At 44.3% G+C, this 25,771-nt stretch overlaps 1 protein-coding gene across 2 annotated transcripts in view; it reads right to left on the bottom strand.

Moving 5' to 3' along the window:
• The window catches only part of SETBP1 (SET binding protein 1), a 349,804-nt gene that overhangs the window by 5,679 nt on the left and 318,354 nt on the right, over positions 1–25,771 (bottom strand). For both annotated transcript variants that reach the window (XM_045849687.1, XM_045849688.1), the window contains exon 5: positions 21,650–21,820. In XM_045849687.1, the coding sequence (XP_045705643.1) occupies positions 21,650–21,820 (171 nt within the window). The remainder of the gene's footprint in view (positions 1–21,649; positions 21,821–25,771) is intronic.

The raw sequence follows: 25,771 nt of genomic DNA, 5'->3' as shown, positions 1-25,771 counted from the left end.
GCTAGGGAGCTATTTGGGAGTCCATGTCAGATCCCACACAGATTTTCCTGTTGTAGCTTTACCTTTGCATTTGACCCTCTGACATTTGATCTGATCCAATGCAGCATTAGATTACACTTCCTCTTTTTGCAGAGCACGTGTAAGGAACAGAGTGACAAGCAGCCTGCCGTATCATGCCATCTTGATATGTCCCTGATTGTATGGGTCATTCATATGTACTGTCAACCACTGAAAAGAAATGTCTTGACCTAAACTGGAACATGTAACTGAACCTACTTCATGCCTAACCTTCCTCCACCGACAGAAGGAAGGGACATTTTCTGGGGCACACTGTTTGGGATGACACCACCTCTCTAATTCTGTCCTCCCTCTCTCCCCACTCCGAATTTCTGGACTTGTCAGGTTGCCCAATGATGTGCATTCGAGCAGGGCCTTCTTCAGTAGTTCTACCTTAAGAGAAATCTCAGCCAGGGGTTTCTGAATCATTTACAGTTGCACTACCGGGCTATTGTCTGCAAAGAGCTCTTTGTACGTCCTGGTGGCCAGATGCTCCTCTGGTTTATGAGCCAAACTTCTAGTCTCAGGAAGTCCTGCGCTGCCGCCCCTAAATAGCCTTCAGTACTGCTGCATTTTGAAGTTCAGACACAGTAATGTGTGAATGGCTTCAAGATGAAGCAGCACTTTTCCCCTTTAGGTCATTCTGTTTCTCGGGTTATTCATGAGACACGTGTACATGCATGTGTATACACACACAAGCACTCACACATACTCCACGGCCCTATATCCACACTGGCTGCTCCTGGCCATTTACAAACTTAAGTGTGTCTTCACTTAGTTCTTTGCAGCTACAGTTTACCCCACATGTTCACCCCCAAAGAAGCCCACATGTGGGGATGCTGACCCTGCTAAACACTGCAGGCCTACAAGGAAATGTGTTTCATTTTGGCATCTTGGTTTGCTGAGTAATCCCCAATTTTTTCAACTACTAGTGAAGAAGTGGAATAAACACCTTAAGGGAAATGAGGAAAACAATGCTGAAAACATGGATATGACTCTCACTTATTCCTGGGCCCTCCCACCTCACTCTTTCCCCTGCTCTCCTCCTTTTCTCTCCCTCACTACGCCCAGGACAGATCGGCAGGAGGGCTTCATTTGAAGTTATCTGCACCACCAGCTTTGCGGAGCAGGAAGTGCTGCGTTCCATTGGACAGGTCAAAACACTACTGCTTTCGGCCAAAGGTCATCGCAAGACTTACTGAGCAATGAATCACTACCGAACAATCTTAAAACAAGTTAAAAGATCAAAATAGAACAAAGTAAGAGTGAGTTTCTGACTACAAAAAGTAGCTACAATTTTTTTGTAGTTAGTATTGTAAAAAAAATGTTGCTTGATTTTAAGTTCTCAGATGCAGGGACCAACTTTTGCTGGTCTTTACTTCCCTTACGGGGTGTACCATGGCATCTCATGCATGGAGGGGATTTAAAAATTGTGCCTGGACCGAAGAATTATACTCATCATTGCTGCCCTGTAGTCAGTCTTCTCGAAAGGAGTTCCAGTGTGAATGTTTAAAGCAAGCACGGTGAATGCAGGGACAGGGAGCGTTAGCAGGCTTCCATGTCGCAGCCAAGCATTTTCCCTTGTCCACGTAGCTCGTGAGTAAAGGAAAACTAGTCAGAAATACTCCACAAAACTTCTGGCATTATTCCAAATACAGATTCCACTTTCAGTTTGCCCTCTTTTTAGTTTACATCATCCATGGGGGAAGAAATGCTATGTGATACATAATACAGCATGCATGTACAAACCAAATCATTTTGGGCAATTAGTTGGCAATATTTGACCGCATAAAGCTTGAGTGAAAAATGTCCATGAGCTGGAGGTCATGTGGGGGCGATGATGAATGATTATGAAATAAAAATTAATTTTGAGTGCCAGCAAAATATCACAACTAACTCCTTCATGCCCACCATTCGCATTTTACATATGCTTACAGATTCAGCTAAGTCAGGGATCCTCTCTCAACGCCACTCTCTTCTCTTCTTTTTCCATGCTTGTATTCATACTTTTACTGCATGAACCCATATTGGTAAAAATGAAAAGTCTGAAACTACCTAATGTTGCTAATGCTGTAAGGGCGTGAGAACACTTGTACACTGTTGGTGGGAGTGTCCATAGGTGTAGTTATTTTGTAGAGCGACTGGCCAATAGCTACTTGAGTTGAAGATGGGCATTCTCAGTGCCCCAGCAAGTCTAACTCCCAAGTGCCTCCTCTACTCGTTTGTAACAAGGATGGTCCTTGAAGCTCTGAAGACTGAAAACAATCTAAATGTTAATTAAAAGGATAATGAACCTACTGTGCTATATTTGAACAATGGAACATTACACTCTGTTAAAAGGAATAAGCTACAAATGAATATATTGCCATGGTTAAATCTAATAAAAGCTTGAATAATGCCCCCCCCTGAAAAACCAAAAATATTTGTAACTATGCCATTTACACGAATTTAAAAAACATAGAGACCTCTGAATTTTTATCTCGTTTCCCATGTCCAGGTGTGGAGGTTAAAGTGATTACTGCACAGGAGACGGACCATGGGCCAAACCCTGGGCGGGCGGGATATCAGTCTCTCTCCCTGCAAAGCTGCCCATGGGACTTTATCTGGCCTCTAGAGCTCTGCCATCCAATAGCATTTTCTGCACTGCTGGAACTGTTCTAGACCTGTGCTGTCCCATATGGTAGCCACTAGTCACACATAGCTACTGAGCTTTTTAAATGTGGCCAGTGTGGCCAAGAGACTGAATTTTTAACTTAACTTTAATTTAAATAGATACCTGTGGCTAGTAGCTACAATGTTGGACAGCTCAGCTCTACATGTAACTACTGTGAAACTCAGGGAACACAGTGGAATTCATTCATTAAGACACAGATGGTAGGAATCTCCAGGCAAACAACCTGATGCCTTCCACAAGTAAGATGCATGAGCAGACAGGTAGGGGAGGGGCTGGAGGTATAAATAAAAAGAAACCTAAGAGATCAAATGACCATATCTGGATGCCAATGTAAACAAACTGTCAAAAGAGATATTTCATGAATTCATAGAGATTTGTATACTACCTGAGCATTGCATATTATATAATTATTGTTAATATTCGTAGGTGTCATAATTGCATTGGGATCATGCTTTTTTGAAGCACTTCTCTTTTGGAAGTGCCACTATGGCATTTATAGATGAAATCATATTATATAATCTGGACTGCCTTCAAAAGAATAAGGAAGAGGGGAGGTGAGTGGAAGTATTGGTGAAATAAGATCGACCGCCATCCCTGTGTGCGAATGGAGTGTGGTGTAGCAGGAAGGGCCTCGTGCAGGTGTGGCTGGGAGTGAGTCGGATGAGGACAAACCTCTTAGCATTCCTGAATCTCTTTCTTCATCTATTACATTGGATGGAGACTATGTACTCTCAAAGTTCTCTCCTAGATTTAAAGATTGCTATAATTCTTTCCTGTACTCATTATCGGTCACCTTGCCAAAAGGGAGGTGGCTTTTATAATATTTATTTCATCTAATAATTTTGCAATCCTAGTTGGGGGAGGACCTTGGGCTTGGCAGGATCTGATATTCACAGATCTGTCTCCTTATTACTTATGATTGCACTGTCCCTCTAAATGTTTTCAGATTTTTCTCTGTTCAAATTGTTTCATTATTAGACAGTAATTTCTGGGCTCTTGCAGGAAGATTGATTCCATATTTGCCCTCCTTCCTATAATTGTCTTATATCTTGCCTGTTCTTTGTCAGTTTAAAAAAAATAATTATGAGTAGCCAAGGTGAAATGCAAATTCATTTCTCAACTCTGCAATGCAAATCATCCTGGACCATTCTCTGTAGTTAAAAGTGCCAGGGCAAAGGTTGATTGAGGTGGTTTCGGTCCAGATCTAGAGTTTCTTTCTCTTTGCTCCCATCATCAGAAGATTGGATCATCAGCTTTCATTCATTTCGCCATGTCTTTCATGCTAATCAAAGCCTGGAGTTGGCACTGTTCTTCACACGCTGACTCTGCTGATGTAGCACAGGCATTGTGAGCAAGGTAAGGGCTCATAGGCTTGGTTTACGGAAGGTGTCTGAGAAGTAGGTGCCCAAGGTTTGGAGGCTATACTTTGCCCAAGTGCGAGTCACATCCTAGTTTTACAAGGAATCTGAGGATGAGTCGGAGAGGGAGGCAGATTTTCCTCTAGACTCACTAGAATTTTCCTCACTGTTTGAATTTCCCTAAGGGGATGTGGGGTAATACTGGGGACTGTTGAAGTGCCTGGAGTTGAGTCGCCTTCCAGGGGGACCGGGCCTGGAATACTATCTGCCTCAGTCAAGGCAAAGAGGTGTGGTTTGGACTGCATTGCATGCTGATCCAGGTTAGAAGAGTCTTAGAAGGCAACGGCCCCGTGTTTTCTACCTGGCATAGGTGACTTATGCAGCCACACATGGCATGTTACGTAGTACATAGTTAGCAAACACAAGCTCAAGGGGATTCAAACAGTTAATGTTCTCCCAAGTGAGTTGGGCGGGGTTTTTTTGGGTACTTTATATTTATATTTAACTCAGTAATGATCTCTTGTTTTCCTTGCTGCTTCTTATTTTTTTAATGGGATATATGAAGCAACTTGCCTTGGCTTGCAAATGTTCTCCCTTCTTCCTTAGAATTTAAATTAACCTTCTACATTCCTGGCCTTAGAAGCGCTTCTGAAAAAGATAGAAAGTTGCCTGTGCTGGTGAGGCCTCTGCAAGGGAGGGTGCATTGTGCTGGCTATCAGCACAAGTACCATAGTTTTGCTTGCCAGCTCGGAAGCCGTAATGAAGCAGCACGGGCGTGCAGGTGTGGGGGTTTGTCATGATAGTAAGGGGCTTCCATTCTGTTCTTCAGGTCATCTTAAAACAGTTGACGGGTTCATTTGAAAATGGAACTAGCTTGCTTGAAGCACAGTAACTGCTTGACTGGGAAACAACAGATTCATCTTAGGGGTTTATTGACAAAGAGCATCTCCTCTGTTGCAATGGCCCGCAGGCCCCTGGTCTTGGTTTTGCTCCCATTTGGAATTTCATCCTTGGACAAGTGAAGGCAGGAAGTGAGGTGGGCGGTTTGGCTGATGGAGAGGTGAAGCAGAGGGGGTGTACCTGTGCACGTGTAGGTGAGCGAATTCTGAAGTGTCAAAGGCCACCAAGCAGTAAGTGTCCCAGTGTGTCTGTCTCCCCTAGGTCGTCTGGGTCAGGCACTCAGCAGCTTGCCCTGCACTCTCCTGCCCTTGTCCTCCTGTCCAACTGCTCACCTCCTCCCTGCCTCCAAATCTGACTCTGTTTCAAATCAGTAGCCACCCAGGGGGGTGCACTTTTCCCAAGGAGGAAGCAAAACTATCTACTGGGCTGCAAGAAACACATGTTAATGTTTTTTTTTTCTGTTTATTATTTATATTTTATCTAAAAAATAAGTTAAGCATCCTAATGCGTCATATATGGAGCAACAGAGAGGCCTTTATTTGGGCTGCACATGACATAATGTGTCACCTGTCAAGGTCGCCCATGAGGTTCTGGAGAAGACGGGGCCGCCCACAGTCAAAGGGGTGGACAGGCACCCCGGCTACTTTCAGGATGCTGTCATGGCCTGCACTCTGAATGCTACAGCAGGTCAGCCTCCCTGGTCCATTTTGGAAAATTAAAATCTTCAAAAAGAAAAGAAAATTCAAAATACTTTGTAATGAGATCAAGAATGTCCATGAAATATATCACACAGAGTTTTACTGGTTATCTCAGCAAACTGCATAAGAGCTGTCATTTTCAAAGATGAATTTGGCAATTCTCTTGTACAAAAAGACAGGGTTCTGAGAGTTCTCACCTTTTCCACACTATGGATGGGCTATCAGTAATGTTACCTGGCAGTTGTTAAAAAACAAACAGAAACTTAATGTCCTTTAAGGGTGAAATGGGCAAGAAAGTAATTGTTTTTAGAAAGAAACACACTAGGGAGACAGCATTTTTGAAGTTGATTGAAAATGTTTCCATTTTTGGGCAATTTTGTTGCCAAAAATGACATATTATAACCTATAAAATCCTTTAAATCTGCAAATTAAAATATCTTGTAGAGAGAGTTAACTTCCAAAAGAAGAATTTCAGGGATTTGAACTTACTAGAAAATAATGCCTTTTGATATGAAGGAGTATTTGACTATTGATAAAGATGTTGGTTAGACACATTTCAGAAAGAAACCTTTGCTTAATTGATGAAAACATTAAGCAAAATGATGCACTCTTTTTGGATCTATGTATATGTGAAATATTTTTTTAATCTACAACATATGCATTGAAATAAACTGATTTCAGAATCAGGCCTTCAAATTGCTTTATCACATGTTAAAAAAACCATGTTTTTCAAAAATAAGTGTTCAAACCCAATTACTTGGTCCTTACTAAAACATTATTAGAATTAGTATAAAATGTTGATGACAGTAAAAATATTTTTGTTTCATTACTAATAATTATTTTAAGAATATTATTTACTTCAGATTTATCTCAACATTCAAAAGTTTATATTTTAAAGGATGAGTGCATATATTCTGCAAATGTATTTACATGGGGTAACACTTCAAATGCATGTTACCAATATCATCACATTTTCCAAATTTTGGACGGCTTTAAAGTTTTCCCTTCTTTTACTAAGATCCTGAAGAGTTTACTAACTCAGTATCTAATCCCAGGTCTTCACTTCCCACCAGCACGTGCCCTAAAAAGCATTCAACTTATTGAAGACAGGCAGTATGTGTTCTTCATTCACCTCATAACACAGAACACAGTTCCTTTTTCACAGTAGATGCTTAATATTTCCCGCTGGATTGTTTCAGGTTGTAGGCTCCTAGAGACAGAGGCCTGGACATCATTAATCTTTATATTCCCTAGGGTACCTTTAATTGAGTTGCCTGCAACCGCAAGGCAGTCGAAAGAGTGTCCTATCCACGGAGAACTTCTGCAGTGGGCTTTGATGCTGACCTCTTTTGTTTGGTTAAGCAGCCCTGGTCCTGGTCCTCAGGTTTTTAGAATCCCCGACTTCTCTGACTGTGAGGAAATAGTACCAGTCGTTGCATGAGCTGGGTTTTGGACAAACCGCTGGTGGCTTTGGGCAGATGAAGGCAGTGGTCGCTTGTCTCCAGAGAGAACCTGAACTGAGTGAGAACACTGCTAGTTTGCTTGTGGAACCTCTAAGACAGGCAACCAGGACTTTGGCAGGCCTGCCAAAAGAGAGCTCAGAGATCAGAGAACTAGTGACAGAGGTGACTATAAGGTGTGCAGTGCATGTTCATTAATAGGAATTGTGCAGGGTGGGTCCTAGAAGAGTCTTTTTTAAGGCTGGGAGTTTTTCTGGGGGTGGTACTTTCTAGGATCAGAGTGTTCTCCTAGGCTTTTGGCGAGGAGTGAATTGTGAGTGGCAACACTCATGAATGGAGGGATACTGGGGCCATTTAGCCCTAATCTGTTTCAGACGACTTTGACTTCTGTACATTGCATGTGGCTCAAGCCCTGGCAGACTGACTAGACAATGTGAAAGGCTGGAGAGAAATGGAATCAACGCCAAAAAGTTGAACGCTACATCTGTGGAGTCTCACAGCACGCCAGGTGGTCACATGGTGGGGCGGTCACACCCTCTCAATGGGCTCTTTATGTATTTTTTCCCTGTCAAACATGGCGTAGCTATATCCTTCCCCATAAATACTACCCCTTATATCATACTCCAAGTATTATAGATGCATGTTCACACTTGATTGTGAGTTTTGTTCTGTTTTTTAAAATTTTGAAAAAAATAGGGAAGAACAAAGAATAATGTAATTAACAGGATCTTATAATATTTTTCACATTTTTAGTATTTAGGCTCAGATTAAATAAATCCTGTTGACCATAATAGAACTTTAAGAATTACATCAATGGTAGGTATCCTTATTTTGTTTTCTTCTTAGTCTTAATAATTGTATTTGTTTACTTAAAAACTCAGGGCAGTTGCTTATAATCTGATAGAAAACAGTGACCAAGATACTAGAAGAATGAGGTTCTTGTAGACTTTTTACTCCTTAGGTCTGTGGCTCCTGACAAATCTTTTATTTTTAAAAAAGATTTTATTTATTTATTTTAGAGAGGGGAAGGGAGGAAGAAAGAAAGGGAGAGAAACAGCAATGTGTGGTTGCCTCTCACATGTCCCCTATTGGGGACCTGGCCTGCAACCCAGGCATGTGCCTTGAATGGGAATTGAACTGGTGACCCTTTGGTTCTCAGGCCAGCACTCGGTCCACTAAGCCACACCAGCCAGGGCCCTGACAAATGTCTTAACATCTTGGCATGACTCTTACTTCTAGATAAATGCAGTTTTATAACAATAGTCATATACCTCCAAGTTTTCTCTGCTCTATGTAAGAAATGCTTGATTTCTTCATCTGTGTTTTATATGAGATGAATTCTAGGCTATATTTCATTTGATCACCCCACCCCCCAGTGATTTTATCATCTATCAAATCCCATCTTAAACTTTGGTGCCTAGAATTGAACTGATTTTCCAAGTGTGAAGTGATTAGTACAGAAAAATTGGGTTAATTTCTGTGATCAAAGCACTATATGACTATTAATAAGTGCTATGTTAAAAAACAAAACCAAAAAACTCAGATTTTTTTTGTATGTGGCACCAACAGACTGCTTATACTAAATGGAAGCTCAATTATCTCCTTTAAATTTTTTCATATAAACTGCCACCTAACTGGACATTGCTATGCAGAATTAGTTTTTGAGCTTAAATACCATCTTACTTTTTAAATCTGTAAGGTTTAATTTTACTTGTTTTAGTCCATTGTTCTAGTCTGTTGTGAAAGTTTGGAATCTTAATTTTGTTTTCTCAAAGTGTGCCCAGATTTTTAGGGATTTCTATTGGGTTTAAATACTCTCAAAGTTAACGATGCTCCCTTTAACTCCTTCTGGGCATGATTCAAGTAATTAAATGCATGCTACTATTTTTCTCTTTACTAAACTTCTTTTCTTTTAAATACTTTATTGTTTATGCTATTACAGTTGTCCCAATCTCTTTACTAAACTTTTTAAAGAAAACATTTCAATTTCTACAACAAAGTCTTCCTGCATTCTTCATAAACACAATAAGCAATTTATACCCATTGCTTTAGACTTTCACGGATTGTTGTGTCTGTCTTGTTAGGAGATGACAGGTGCACCTCGAAAACAATGGCTTTGCCGAGCCTACAGGTGTGCGCCCACCGCTATTGTTTCTGCCAGAGAGGATACTGCATCTGATGTTGGGCTGGGGAAAAGCCTTACATTTCTCTTCCACCCAGGGGCAAATCTCCTGCCTTAGTGACAAAAATGAGATGAAAGCAAACCAAAACAACATGAGATGTGGTGCCGTTGCTTTCCAGTGTCCACTCTTCTTCAGTTTATGATTCAGACTTAAAGCTTCTTACTGATATTTTCATCTTGATGCATTCTACCCATTCTTTAAAACTCCAATTAAGTTGGCTTCCTAGGAGCCATCTGAGGGCTCTCATCTCAACATCAATCTTTCTGGGCCCCTCTATATTGCTTGGATCTCTCTTATAGCACTTTACAGGTTGTCCTGCGTTGAGGCAATGGAATTAATCTACAGTGCTCTCTCCAGTTAAACTGTGTTTTCTTTAGGGGCAGGAACCATGTCTTCACCACTCCCATTCATCCTTGGAGCAAATACTGATTGAACCCCACTCTGTGCCAGGCTCTGTGCCGGGTGCTCGGTTCTGAGCCCCACCCCTCGTGACCAGCACAGAGCTCAGACGACTTACCTGACCTGAAACCGATCTGCGTGACTTGACCCACACCGAGACTTAACATCTACTTTGTGAAGTCTGTGTATGAAATATGAAAGGATTAATTGAAGGGAATCCAAATCACTGTATAGGAAAATCAGATCCTCACACATTTCAGCTGTTCCCTGCTTTCCTTAGAGCCTCATTCACTGTCTGGAGTCCATCAGCTGTAACCAGAAGCATGGGAGTGCTGTGACATACAGACCACTGTCCCTGCCACTCTCCCTGTCCCTGCCACTCATAGGAAAAGTGGCATTTCTACGATAAAAACAAGTTTGGAACTTACTAAGTTTCATTAAGCAAACCGGCTTGAACATTTAAGCCCACAGATTGCTTAAAACCATGGGTCCCCTGGAAAACAGTATATATTACATATTAATTATATAACACCAAAAATGAGAGAGAAAGAGAGAGAGGGAGGGAGGGAGAAAGAGATGGATCTTTTCACTGATGAGCATGTGGATCAGAATTATAATGGTTTATCATAAGAAAGTGCTCACATGCTCTCTTGGCAAATATCTACACATTCAAGTTCTGAGCACTAGTAGTTTTTTTTCTTTTTAAGTTATTGCTTTCCTTCACCCCCCCTCCCTGCGGCCCCCTAATATAAGCTTGGACAAACTCAAGGCAGCAAATACTCCTTCCTCAATTTAAGATTTGACAATTTACGAGGAAAAAGCTCATTCATCATCTTTGCCTTTTAGAGACCATAAATTATTGGCTCGTATACCATGTGGCTTGGATTCTAGGAAAAGTTAGCATAAACAAACCCAAGTCACAATTCGTGGAGTAAGAGAGTGAGTCATAAACAAAACACAGACATATGCTCTCATATAAATAAGGGCCTGGATCATCAGCTTCCCAAAGTCTGCTTCCCATTAATTACACAACAGAATGAACTTTCCATATGTAAGCCCAAATCACTTAACTCTGGCAACTCACATGAGACAAAGACCAGGATTATGGCTTTTATTTAGGCACTAACTAAACTGGATTTCAAACTAAGAAAAATCCTCTCAAAATACCTTCAGGTTTTAGAGGGCATGGGAGTCCCTTCATGGAGTGTTTCTGAGCACTGAAACTGCAGCAACCCAGGAACCCTGCTTGAGGCTGGCCTAGATCCCCTGCTGAATTTAAAGCTAGTATCAGGCGTACTCTCTTTTGTTCTGAGCTCTGTCATCTTTGTGGGGCAAGCCCTGGTCCAGGCCACACAGGGTGTTCAGACATTGCCGAGACCATCGAAGCTGCAATCCCCTCCATTAGGACATTCGCTCTGTGTTTTGAACCTGTCCATTGGTAGCACAAACTGACATCTCTTCATGTTGTATGAAAACTATCTGGCTTCTCTTAGTTTAAAGAGGAATCAAGAAAACGTAAAACGGTTTCTGGGGAAGGAGGTTCCTCAACAGGTGAGAGACTCTGAGAGTGGGGAGAGCAGTCACGCCCTCTCCTTGTGTCCCTTTCCAAAGCAGACCTTACGGCACGACCTCACGGAGCGAGTTACAGACATCTCAAACAACAGCTATCACATTTTAGGACGTATGAGGGGAGAGGGGAGAAAAAGGGTTTTCATTCTTTGCTAGGGGAGGTGCAAGGGGTTATCTATCATTCATTTACTCACTGATTATTTCAGTAACACCCATCCCCTGTATCACACCACACTCTGTACAAGGTCAGTGAAGTGCACTGTTCCTTCCTTCGCGTGAAGCCAAGGGAAAGAAGAACCGAGTGCTTCTGGAGCATCTACAGTGTGGTCTGCAGTATTTCACATATTTCCGCATTTAATTATCAACCACACGAGGACATCGGTAGCACTACAGTACAGAGGTGAAAACTGAGACCTCAGAGATTAAAGCGTTTTCCCAAGGGCACACATTTTAGAGGTCACGGACTCAAGGATTCAAGCAAATGCTCCCCTATTTCAAAGCCAGTTTCACACCGTATTTCCTTAAGGAAGCGAAGAAGACAGGGAGCTGGAGAAGGAGTGAGGTCTGGGTTTCTCTGTTAATCTTCCACTGTTGACTGCCGTGGAGTGCCAAATTCCTCTCAATTTCACAATCTCAAAGGGCTCTTCCAACCCCCAAATTCCATAATTAAACAAAACAAGATGTTAATACAGATTATCCTTGTTACTTCTGCTAGATTATGTGTTCCTGCAGATCGCTTGGATTTTGTTACTTTTTCTGGTTCAGATGCCTTTAATGGTGTCCTATAGGGAGCCAGGCAGCCACTACAATGAGTGAAATTGGTCAGGATTATAAAGTAAGGTAGGGGGGAAGGGGGAGGACCTGGGAAACTTAAGGAGAATATGGCCCATGTCTAATGGGCGAATGTTATTCTGTAACAGTCAATCATCGGCAGGTAGAAATCTGAGCCCAAAGTTGTCAGATAGTCTGGGTTTCAAAACACCAGAAATCTTGATTATCATATAAACCTTCTAAAGTTTTCAAGCTGCTAATTAATTTTTTAAGAAAGGTATAACCCTCCGTAGACCAATCAAAATACGACTGCAGACGGCTATGGGTCCACAGCTGCCACTGCCCTTCAGAATGGCCACCACGCCTCACTCGAGGATTCGGGGATGCCACCTTCTGACCCCAACCTCTCTTCTAGCCTCGTCTGTGATTTGCACGTACATGCCTAACTTGGAGATGTCGTAAACGTGTCCCTCCTGCTCTGTCTGCACAGTGAAGGCCGGTCATCCTCAGGAGGCCGCCTCAGCTCTTCTTCCGAATCCTCTGCTATCTTCTGAACCCCCTTAGCTCCCCTCAGCTGGAAATCCCTGACCCGTCAATCACTAAATTAGAGCTCTGTTAGTAGCTGAGATTATTCGATATGCTCATTTATGAAATACTACTCGGTCATCCCTGGTTTTGGAGTCAGGTCTTTCCGAATGGTGTGGAAGCTGCCCCAGGGCGGGTCCAGTCTTGTACTTCCATGTGTCAATGTGACAGGTGCTCGAAAACATGGGACGTTTTGCAACAAAGACTTACAGAAGTTCCTGTAAGGTGAGCTTCATAGGCAGTTAATGCCCTCACTGGAAGGGGGGCTTTGTGCCCTCAGATAAAGGTTTTTGGAGGGTGAAGTAAGGACAAAACTCCTAATGATAATTAATGGGTGTTATGAGCTGAGTCACAACATGACTAAATTATGATTTAACATGATTAAATCAGTACAGGACATGGGTCATAAAAGTGATATATCGTTTTGAATGTCACTGGTGTTTTGATCTGCTATTTCATTTCTGCCTCACCGCTGCCTCAAAGGCAGACATTATTTTTCCCGTTTCCCTGGTGAGGAAACAGACTCAGAAGTCTCCGTCAGACCCAGCGACTTACCTGCGGGAATGAGTTAGTAATTCCTGCAGGCTACAGTAACCCTGATCTTTGAATTCCAAATCCAGTTTCCACTGTGCATTTGCGTGGTAGCCAGAAGGAGCCCAGGTCACCTAATTCCTAGTCAGGTAACACTTTCTAATTCATTTCTACACTCTGGGCTCCATTTCCTCATCGGCAACAGGAAGGGGTTGGCAGAGGCCTCTTCCGGTCTGTTCTAACCCAGTCTGGTCAATTCCAGTCTAAGCTGCAAGAGGAGGAGGCCCCTTGGGAGGATACTCTGGTGTCCTTCCAGGGCCCCCCCCAGGGGTAGAATGGAGAGGGCCTAGGGGTGAGGGCTGTACCTCTTTGTCACCTCGGTCTACAATCCCTACTCCATTCTCTCGCACTGCCTCCTCTCTCTCCGTCCCTCTTTCTCTGTCTTTCCTCTCTTTCAGACTGACTCCTGCCTGCTGGGACCACTAAAGATCACTCTTAACGACAGTCATTACACAGCTCTCCCATGCTGCCTGAGGCCATTTCCGCAGCCCCGAGCAGGAAAGACCTTGCCCCACTTCTCAACAGCTGGGCTCAGTGTGCCAACTTCACGGGAACCAAGAAGTTTTTTCAAAAACTCTCCATTAATTACAGGAAACGTGAAGCACTGTCCTCCCCTCCCCCTTCTCATTAACACACTTGCTTTCGGTCGCCACTAAATTATCTTGCCACCATTAAACCAACAATCTAATTAGACTTCTGGAAATGGAGAGGGCCGGTGAATAAGGCAGGCGCGGCACTATCTCCAAGCCGATCATAAAATATTTCAGCCCTTTCGTTCTTGGCTGCATAAAATCTGCCTCTGGATGAGCCTCCTTTCATTCTTTCCCTTTTACAAAGAATATTGGATATAAAATGAGTATCTTAATAGAAATCGCTTCACGTATGGGAGGTTTTCTTTCCTGCATCTCGCCCAGCGGCGTGGAGCCCTCATTACAATAATCGCACCTGACTCCCCCTGCGCCAGGCCTCACAGCCAAACCTCCCACTGGGCTTCAATGGAGGTGTGAGCGATACTATCACTGGGAAGGAGATAAAATGTATTATTACCATTACTCTATTTTTAAGAGGGTCTGACTGTGGCAAGAGGAGGTTGGGAGCGTAATCTGTAGGAAGCATTTTGAGAAGATAAATTGAGTTAAACTTCTTACAGACACAGACTGTCCAACCTGTCATTAAACCTTTTGTCTTCTCTAAAATCTCAGCTCTGGAGAGAAAAGAAAATTAGTTAAATCAGGTCCAGACACGTATATTAAGTTTCTACTAGGCACCTGATGCTGTGTGAGGTGCTGGACACCCAAACATGATTATATGCTGTTTAATGGTGATGCTCCTGCCTTCTGTTTCTCTTATTGTCAACCCACGTAGCCCAGGGTTCTGGGGGTTTATATGACACCTAGCCCTCATTGAATGAGACAAACACCTAAATAAGAGGTGGTCCCTGCCCTCAGAAACCAACAGTCTGGCCACAAGACCACCACATGTGACAGTTTAAGTATAGCCTGGGCCCTTGTCCAGCTTTCTACCGAGTGGCTCTTCCTGAAAATCTCAGAACTTTCATGTGGAGACAGACATGAGATCCTCCTCCTCTGAATAAACACATACTCATGTACTGCACCTATCATACTATAGGCCGACTCTTGAACTTGACATAAATCTCCCCCCAGGATATCCTGGTGGATTAGCCAGGAGCTGGTCTGCCATTATGGAACAAAGAATTCTGGAGGCCCCAGCAGTCCCTCTCAGGTTGCTCTCGTGCTGAACATTCTCAGGATGGTCTGCTATTTCGGGCACTGATATGGAAAATAAAGGCCCATCACTGCTTCTCAACTCTAAAGAATATAATGCTAGAGTATGCTTTTTCATGTACCAGGTGGTTTTGTACAGGAAACCCTTGTTCAATCCACTTGGATAATATTCAATGCTCATTTATTGTTTGTCCACCTCAATGCGAGGTACTGACAATAGGGGAGTGGTCAGTCCAGCGTGGGATGCAGGCATGAGCACGGAGACCATCAAATGTGGAGATCAATGATCCATGGGCTTACAGGGAGCCATGGAGTACAGGGATGTGGTATCCAAATTGGCCACGGGATGGTTCTCCAAGTGGTTGTAAAGGGAATGCTTCTTAGAGTTGAAGGCAGCGATGCTGAGTCTTAAAGAATACTCAAGAATTAGCCATCCAGATGGCTTGAGGGGCAGGTGAGGGAGAGAGAAACATTCCAGGGTGGGAAGCCAGAATAGTGATAACAATACTAATAGCAACAACGTCACTCATTTGCTGAACTCTTCCAATGTGCCAGGTACGCTGCCAAGATCATTCATTTCTGCCCGCAACCCCTACACCAGGTGGTATGCTTTCCCCCATTTTCACTGAGGTCTGAGATCAGCTGGTAAGTGCAGCCCTAAGATTCCAACACAGGCCGTTGGAAGCAAGAGCACATGCATGTGAGTAGAACATTGCATGGCCTGTGTGTGGTATTAAGGAAAAAATGAGCCAAGACTTAGAAACAAGGCGAAATTTTATGGGCCTGCCCAGTGATTATTAACTATCTGGGGAAATATACCTTTTATGGACTTGCTACCCACTAGTGATTAAAAGGCCCAGGCTGTGCCTACTAATATGATAACTTGCAGCTTTTTGCCCAGAAAAGATACATATGATTTCTGTCCAGTAGAAAAGATAACCCCAGAGGTGATGGGTTTATCCCCCATTAGGACGCTACCTGCGTGATGTTGCTTGATGGTCTTTCTCCAATGCCCACATTCCCGTCATGCCCTATTCCTCCAATTCTTCTCTGGACCAGCTCTACCACCACACTGGTTTCCTCATTCAAGAGCTGTGTGAATCTTTGACACGAATTTATTGTTTTTGAAAATTACACTCTGACCGAGAAGATTCCAGAGAAGTGTGGTGCTGGTGGACATTTCCACGGAGATGGGGTTGGCGCAGAAGGCAGAAAGCCAGATTCTGGAGAGTGCTGGTGCTTCTCTGAGTGTTTACGGCCTCGGTCACGGGCACAGCTCAGCTGCTCCAGGATGCCCAGGTTAAGTCAAAAAGAGCTTATTTCATCCTTTTTGGGCAAAGTTAAAACATACTTTTGGAGGTTTTTCAGAGAGCCCTTGTTCTGACAGGATTTTTAGGGAAGCACAGAAGCTTCCAACCCTGCTGGGTCTGCTCGTGGCTCAGAGACGGGGGAGGGGGTCCTCCCAGCAGCCTCATATCCCGCGGACTCTCCAGGCACTCGGCTCATTCCGTGCTGCTTCCACAGGGGTCCATTAGCAGCACTTTTCAGACCATGTGAATGAATGAGTTGTTCCTAAAATACAGCTTTATTTTCTCTAGATTTTTCCAGGGTTTCCTACTGTATATTTTAAATGATTAGTCTGGGCGTGTAGGAGTTTATTTTACAATTTGAAGACTTCTTCAATTTGTATACTTGTGGGCCTTGGATGCTCCAAGTCCTGTTAACTTGAACAATTACTTGCTCTGTTTTGGTTCTTTTGGAAGACCAGACTTTTGGCCAAAGGGACCTATTATTTTGGTTAGGACTTTCACTTCATGTTTGCACATAGGGTGAGAAGCAAGTGAAATAAATAATTTTACAGTTCTTAAATTCCTGTCTCTTTCTTTTTGCACCAGGATATTATTTCGTTATTCTGGGACTCTCCATAAATGGCAGTTTGTTAAGAGAAAAATCAGACATTTTACACATTTGGGACTTAGAAGCAGTTTTCACAGTCATTTGGCTTCAGTGACTACACTACTGGATTTCATTCTGATTCCATTAGAATTAAGAATCCATTCTTTTATTTGTAAAAGTAATTTTTCAAGCTTAAAGTTTTGCATCTTGATTATAGACATCAGTCAGTTCTGACTGGGCTGGTAGTTTGGTTAACAATGAAATGGTTTACCTAATATAGTCTCTGCTTGCAGAAGCAAAATGTCTAAAAATTTAATAGACTTGTGAAATTAAATAGTTTCACTTACTCATAGGCTCTGGCAGTTTTAAATAAGGCAGATCCTACAGTCTGAGAGAATAATGGATTAGCCTCGATGCAAAGCAGATACGAACTAAGTGCCCCATTCACTCCGCTTCTCTCTGTTATCTTGAACTGGGCTACACCTTGAGCAGATGAGATTTGGTGATCGCAACCCTGATACATATCTTTTTTTTCCCTTGGATTTAAGATGTGAGACTACCAGTGTGTGTGTGTGTGTGTGTGTGTGTGAGAGAGAGAGAGAGAGAGAGAGAGAGAGAGAGAGAGAGAGAGGGGGGAGGGGAGCAGGAGAGGAGGGGAGGAGAGGAGAGGAAGGATATACATCTGCTTGTTTCTTCATCAGGTGCAGACGCACAGAGTTTGTTTCCTTGGTATTTTACTGAGTGCCTGTCAAATTTCTAGTTTACTTAATAATATAGTCTCCTCTTAAGTACACAGGTGGGGGCATGTTTCCGTAGGAAAATCACGAGCTCTCTACATGTGGCATGACCTCCCTGAGAAGTTAGTTCAATAGGTAGATCAGGAAAGTTAGCCTGACCCATTCAGATTTATCTCGTTATCCGATACAGTGAGTAAATTATGACTGGGACGGTGCAGTAGAAGTTACTTCAAATTATGCAGCACTTTGAATAAACTTTATTGAAGCTTTTACTGCATTAGTCCTAATTACTCCTAATAATGATGCCCCGCTCCCTTGAATCAGGCCTCCTTCCCTGCGCCAGGGGACCGCGGCTGATCAATTGCTATTGAGCAGTTTGATCACAAAGGCTGACTTGCTTGAGACCAATGGCGGCCACCGCCATCCCTGCCTCCCAGTAGCTCACAGACTGACATGTTCTCAGCCTGGCGGCCCTCTCCTCAACTCCTCTTCTGCCTCCTCCTCCGGATCAATAACTTCATAATCAGCATGCCTCCCAGACTCGGAGAAGCGAAAACGTTGCCTTAAACAAAACATGAACACACGCACATGTGCACACACACACACACACTTGAGCTAGAAAAGACATATTTTTAAACCTCTGACCCACCTTCATTTCTCCTACATTATAACGTTTATAAAATAAAATGGAAAATGCCCCTTTTCTTTCCTTTCCCAAAGATCACCTGCTTGAAAAAGTACTGGTGGGACCACAGACTGACTTATTACTTGGCAAGTATTTGCCGGCAGCCTACCTCATGTCTGTCAAATGGTTTTCATTTGATTGTTAAGCAGTTCCAGGGCCAAGCAGGCTTTTCCCAGAGGCCCCTGCAACTGGGGTGCTGTATCGGCGAGCGGCTGCTGACTCGCCGTCATTCATTCCGCTCAGTGACGATTGCCTGAGCCCCTACTAGGTGTCAGCGCTGCCCCAGAAACTTTAAGATCCATTATTTTTAAATGAAAGGAATTGCTAATTAATCCTATTATGTCAGTAATGTTTAATTTCAGTAATGATTTCTTGAGTTACTTTTGCTTTATAAACCACTTAGTTTTACTGTTCTTTCTTCTATTTCCCTTTGCACTTATCTGGGTCTTCAACACCATTCTGTAGAACGAAGACCTGTTGAAAATCAGTTCATTTCTGGATCCAGCCAGAAGTAATTCTAAATTACCTTGCTTATAGTGAAAGATGAGTAAGGGGACTCTAAAAAACAAAAAACAAGTGAGTTGTCTCCTCAGAAATGTGTATGACTAATACACAAGCACCCAACTGAATGAAATCAAATCCAGAAATGAAGTGTTATCACCCGCTTACTGTATGCTTGACATTGTTAAGGCTATCCACCCCATGAAATGATGGCTTCCACTCACTGTTCGCTAAAAGAAGCAGGAATCCTTAGTTAGGGAGAAAGCAACCTGGCTTTGCTAACGTTGGGCCTATGACAGAAGTGAGATTCCCCTGGAAAGCAGGTGGTAAATCAAGAAATTGGGTTCCAGCCCAACTGCATGATCTCATGCAATTGCAAATTGCAGAGATTCAGAGATTGGGACCCTAACAAACCCTCTCTGGTGCATGAGAAGCGGTGTGTATGTTGGGGAGCAGAGTCTCAGGAAGGTCTGGCCTCCAGCACCTGGGGTTGATCTCTGGCTTGTTCCCACCCCCCTGCCCACAACCAAAAAAATTCTACTCAGCGGCCTGAAACCCAGAAATGGATCAAATCTGTGAAATTCTCATGAGGGTCTCCATTAGGCACTGCCCAAAATAAACAGCCCATTCCTGCATTCTGAGACAGGAGAGCTTCGTCTCAGCTCTGATTGCCAGACGGGCAGGTTTAAAGCTTTAATACCCACCTGTTTCTATACCTATTTGGCATATTTGTAAATCACTGAATGCAAATAGAGGAGGTGAGTCTGTGGAAGGCTGGGCTCCCAAGAATGCTTTCTGTCAAGCTGAACAGAAAGGGCTCAGGGAGGAGAAAACAGGGGACCACCTACCTGTCCTTTGCCCCTGGGAAATATCTGTGCTTGGCAAGCAAAGGCAGCAACATCAGGCTAGTTTCTAAATCCATAAAGGGAAGTCTCCGGAGATTAACTGACAAGGTCGAATAAGCAATTTTCTGGGTGGGTAGTGCAGATGGAGGCCTGAATCATTTGCCCCAGCTGAGCGATGACTCCCCTGATTTCCAGGCATGACACCAGCTCCCACTTGCAGGGCTCCGCCGCACTGTCACTGCTCCGTCTGCCTGCACGCCCTCCCACCAGGGGCTGCGGATCTGGCTCGTCTCGGGGGCAGCTTGTTCCCCACCCCTCCGGGACTTGCCCTCCTCTGACCTCTTCTTGCACTCATCGCTGGCATTATTTACCTGACATTTCCACCCAAAACTCTTCATTTCACATCTAGCACGTGAAGATTTAGGATCACAGTTGAGAGATGATCCTGTGCCTTCAGAGCAAGATTTCCCAAATGGCTGGAGAGACTACCATCTCCACAGAGACATTAAGAGCTAAATGGGGTTTGTGGTCGGATAAGACTGTAAAATTCCGAAATTCAGTGTCTCTCCCTCCTGAAACTTCAAAATGAACACTGGTCAACGAGAGGCCCTGAACAGCTCTGCAGAAGAAACTGGGTGTAACACAGCCTTCCCTACGTCCATTTAACTGTGAAAATACCTTTTATCACCAAACACCTACTGATATTTTGCTGAGCTCACTTTAGGCAGTGTTCTTCCAAATATTTTTTCTGTTTTATCAATTAGGCTTGTTTTCTAATTGCCAATAATTTCTATGAAGAAGGTAGGTATGTGGACAAGTTGAGTTTTCTGCTTGAAAACAAGCAACCTCTGAATTATAAGATGAATTTGGAGTGAATATCAATAATGAGTCCTTTCTTGGACTTCTAATCATAATAGGCATTTCTAGATATTGCAATACACTTGACATTGACCAATGCATTAATTCAACCAGTGTCTATGAAGCGGGCCATCATTCTGTGTGCCACGAAGACAGCAAGCACCTAAATCACGGATTCTACCTCCCAGGTAAGTACAACTCTGTTGTGAGGGAGGAAAGAGGACAAGGAGAAGACAATTCTTATGGAGCCTCTAAGTGGGTGGTGACTGCATGGCGGAGACACTGGATGCTACCGGCATTCAAAGGAGGTGTGCCTGGGGGCCAGGGCCTTCAAGATGTGTGGGATGTAAACAGAAATTGAGTAAGCCTGTCCTCAAAGGCAGGTATTCAGCCAAGTCCAAGGCCGACCTTGCTGGTAGTTGGGATGAGTGTGATCCCGGGATGAGAGTGGGGGCTGGTGCAGCGATGGGTGAGAGATTACGTGGGGAGCAGAGGAAGGCAGAGCATCTGGGGTGTCTGAGTCAGGAATTTATATTTTTTCAACGCCCAGGAAGGGTCTGGTGACTGCTGAGGGACTCATGACAGCGTGAGGGTGGAATGACTCAAGGGCTCTGGAAACCGTGATGACTGCCCCCTCATCTCGGGGAGCCAGCGAGGCTGTAAAATGCAGAGGTCGGGCGTGTAGGACCTGGATTGGAATCCTGACTATCCACAGGTTCCTGGAGAAAGCTCCTTACTCTTAGCTTTCTGTTCTGAAATGAGGGCACATATATGTATTTCACAGTTTTTTAAATGAGTTACATGAGATAACATATATAAGACCCTGGATGCAGAGGTGTCATTACTGAAGCTGGACAAACAGTAACTGATACTGTTATCATTTAGTTGCTGCTACTGAACATGTGTCAGAATAGACTGGATCACTTCTTCCAGAAGACTTTGCCTCCAGGTTTCAAGCTCACCTCCTTCTTTCTGAGACCTCGGCCCACTTGAAAAATGTAGTGCTGAAATAGCTCACATGCTCTGTGTCTACAGGAGGTTGGCTAAACAGAGAACTCTTACCTGTATTCAACAAACAATACATTCCCCAGAGGTCTTCTCTGTGCCCACCTTCACTGGGGTCTGAAAAGTGCTCACCTGCATCCGAGGTTGCTGCAGATGCAGCAAGGAGAGATAACACCGGGGTGGGTGGGATCGCAACACCGTCGACCGCAGCTGGCTTCTTCCTGGTCATCATGGTGGACGCGGAGCCCTCGTTCTTACCATGCGTTGCCGTCTGGTCCACTTTTAAGTGGGGACTTGCCATCCCTAAAAAAAAGAAAAAAATCCCAAAGCCTGCAGTTACTTTGAAGGAGCAGGAAGACAGACAACATAAAAGCTGAAAGTGATCTGAGGAAATTGTCAAATGATCTGACCTCCTTCTGGTACAAGAATAACATGTGAGAATGTTCAAAGAAAAAAAAATTAGCAGCATGACTGGTTTTGGCTTTGTGGCTGAGGTCAGTGGGGATTCATTCCAGGTTGGCTGCCTGGAAGTGGGGTCGGGGCACAGGCCTAATGAAGCAGCATAATCCCTCATCAGGCACGCTTTGCTTTCTCAGGATTAAAAAGGCCGTCTCTGCGGAGGTTGTGCTGTGTGCTGTGTGCAGCACGATGAGAAGTGGATCCCACCCTCGTGAGGGGAGTCCTCTCTCCAGCTGCGGGGACAAGACTCAATGAGAAGAGAAAGTTGGGCAACAAGTATAGGCTTATGTGTCATAGGTGCTTGGGGAGTTCTAAGGAGGTAGGGATTTGTGTGGGAGAATGTAAGGAACGGCTTTCCAGAGTTCACACTAGAGCAGCAAGGAAGAGGAAGATGCGTATGGTGTCACAGGTGGAGAAATGAAGATGGTCCAGGTGAGAGGCAGCCTGCTGGAGGCTGAAGATGCATTGTGGGGACTGGAGTGGGATGACAGTCACCGGGCCGAGTGACAGAACTGACTCGGGGGCCTTGGAGTGTCTGGTCACGACAAGCATCATAGGTCATATCTTTATGATGCTGAAAGGCCTGGGAAGGCTCTCGTGAGGTGCCTCTGGAAGGCCCTGGAAATTTACTATATGACAAATCGTAAGAGCTGTTCTGGAACCTAGCTTCCTGGGCTCGAATCCAGGATTTTGTACTTTCCAGCTGTGTGACCACGAGCAAGTTACTTAACTTCTCCAAGCTTTAAGCTTCCTTAACTGTACAAAGGGGATGGAACACTCTCAGAGGGGTGGCTGGGAGCATCCCAGAGTCATTCTGCATCAAGTGCTTAGACTCAGTGTCTGGCCCATCATTCGTGCTATGTAAGCGTTTCCCATTGTTACTACTTCTATCAGTACGACGATCACTATTATAACCTGCTGCCTCCTCAGGCCCAACTGAAACCAGCCAGCGAAGTGCCTGTTCCCTTCCCTGACGTGACCAAGGATTTCTGAGCACCTTCCACATCCCCAGCTGCAAAAAGCTGACTCCAACTCATGCAAGGGTAAGTCCAGAGGCACGGGGGTTCTGTGCCCCCAGCTGCAACACCACGTGGGGTTCTGTCGCAGTAGACCTTGAACTTTTTTGTCCCCCTCATTCCCCTGCAGCCAACTTGAGTGATACAGTCGCCTCCCAGAGTAACATTATCTTCCCACCACAGTGAGATCAGCTTACTTGGGCCTAATGACAGCCCCGTGAAGCAGGTAGTGTGGAGGTGACAATTTTCTTAATGTTACAGATGAGGGCAACAGATTTCTGAGAGGTTGAGAGAGAGAGAACCAACTGAACTGGCACGGAACTAACTCAGTGGCACAGCTGGGTGTTTCCAAGTAGCCAGACGCTCCACTAAGGATCATCTTGTTCCGCCCGTCCATCTTTTGACACCTGTCCACGACCCCGGCCTGCCAACGACATGCTTCCCTCGGAGGACGCAGAGGCCCTAGCACCACACCCGGACAGGGCCCCTTTCCAGGCACCTTAGGAGGAAGATCCATGCGGACATTTTCACGTCCCGCCCACTGCCTTCTCCCGACTCTCCTTCCCCGTCTCCGAACCTCCTGCTTCAGATGCTGAGAGTAACAGTACCATTTAGGCCGTTTTTTTTTTTAAAATTTTATAGTCCATAGCATTTTGACAGTGAACGTACACATACATAAAATTCTATGATAGAGAGATTGCAAGGCACAATCATCCGGGAGTTGGAAAGTGCAGCAAATGTGTGTAGAATGCCTGCGTTTAGCATATGCAGGTGTGCCAGGGAGAGGCGAGGACACACCTATAAATAATGTAAGACGCACACAAACTTATCTGTGAGGAGGCACATCTAAACAGTTAACAGGGGTTATTCTGAGCAAGGAAAGCACAGGGACACTTGGCAAGGAAGGGGGGGCATTATTTTACTCCTTAGCCTGTTTTATTGTTAATATATTTACAATCACAAACATGTTGAACACCCTTGTTCCTCTGAGAAATAAACACGCTGTGGGAAAGATCTAGAGGCCTCCATCGGAGCACGGGGAGTGGGGCAGAGGGGTGGCTGGAACCACTGGCTGCTAACAAATGTGGAGTGAGCACAACTGGCCTGCGTCTGATGAGAATCCCCCACTCTGACACTGTGCAGGGCCACGCCACGCGGGTCCCATCGAGTGGATGCAGGCGCACTTTCCACAGCACGCACCTGGCAGGTGTAAGCTGTCAGAGGGCTCCTGCATAACAGCTCCTTTGGAAAAACTCACTAATATGTCAACCTTGTACCTGTGGACACAGGCTGGGCAGGTAATTCTTTGCTCAAATTATGACACGCTCAGAGAGTGAGCCATAAACAGGATTCGCAGGTGGATATTTAACTCTCACTTGGGAACAAACTGATTTCCAGTCGTTTTAGTTGTACCCATTTTCATGCAAATGCTCACAATCCAAATTAGTCTCAGTCCACATCATTTCATTAAAGTTGATCCGATCATACCTCTATTGGGCATACTTTGCTACTCAAGTGTTTACGTTACAGAATACGTTAAAAGTCATAAAATGACACTTAAAACACTCTATAATTCACATTGTCACTGTTTAGCTGTCTTGAAAACCCTAGATAATTTAGGGTTTTCTATTAGAGTACTGTGTGCTAGCTGCCCTCCAATGAATTTGAAAACAAACTGAGAGGAAAAAAAAAACCCTGACATTTTCCCAGACATGATTGGGTTTTGAAAGGGTTATGGAAACATTCCAAGAAATACGGTATACAAGGGCGAGAATACCGGGGAAGTTTTAAACAAAGGCTAGCCTAGCAGCACTTGTAACCCACAAAATCTGCCTGAGAGCAGAGGTCTTGGGAGGCTGGAAAGGGTGACTTCTTGGGAGAGAGCATCGGGCAGGCTGCCCCCGGGAAGCCTTTGTTCCCCTTCAGTCCAGGCAGCAGCTGACCGTCCATGGAGAGGTCCCCAAATGACCAGGCGAGTGTGAAACAGTTCAGAACCAAGTTCTCAACAAGCCTTTCATCTGGGAAGGCATCACTGTGTCAAATTCAGACCTGGCCTTCACGGAACACACACCCGGTAGATGTGTTCAGAGCATCCCCAAACCCCAGCACAGGACGAACTGTACGGCAGCTTGCCTATTTGCAGGCCGGCACGTTGTTAAAGGAGGAAATAACAATGCTAATAACTCTGTGGATCCAACATCTGTTCATAATTAAAGACAGAGCCAAGAGGAAATAAAAAAAAGTCAAACCTATAGGAAAACATTCTGTTATAACCTGTTGACCTCTATTGATACGCTGTTTTCGAAGTCTTTGAAACTGTGCTATAGCCTACCGACGGCCAGTCACTCATTTTCAAAGCTAATTTCTCATAGACCACTTATCCTCTCAAACCTCTACCTGCACACCGTGTTTGCATTAGGGATTTGATTTATGGATTCCTGCTCCTCCGACGCCGAGGCGGACTTCCTGTTGCCTTGGTTACTTGGAGCTCAGTTCAAGGTTAAAGTACTCCCAAATCAGAATCAGTGGCAGGCGCTGCATCCAGCGGCCAGGTTATTGACTGCCCCAGGATGCGAAAAGGTCAGAATCCAAAGCACTGTTTACTGCCTTCAGGGTGAGTCAATAGCTTCGATATTTTGATTCTGTTTCTTCCAAAGTGGTAGTTGCTGTTCAATTACCTCTTCTCCAGGTTGCTCAAGGTCACAGGGGTCACAGAGGAAAAGCAGGCTCCATGGGGGCTCGCTTTCCCAGGATCCCTTTAATAAGCTCTGTGACCTTG

Source organism: Phyllostomus hastatus, unplaced genomic scaffold (genome assembly GCF_019186645.2).
Source record: "Phyllostomus hastatus isolate PE091 unplaced genomic scaffold, TTU_PhHast_1.1 phas_contig_80, whole genome shotgun sequence".
Classification (NCBI taxonomy): domain Eukaryota; kingdom Metazoa; phylum Chordata; class Mammalia; order Chiroptera; family Phyllostomidae; genus Phyllostomus; species Phyllostomus hastatus.
The sequence above is the reverse complement of the archived record's forward strand: the minus strand, read 5'-3'. Positions and strand labels throughout refer to the sequence as shown.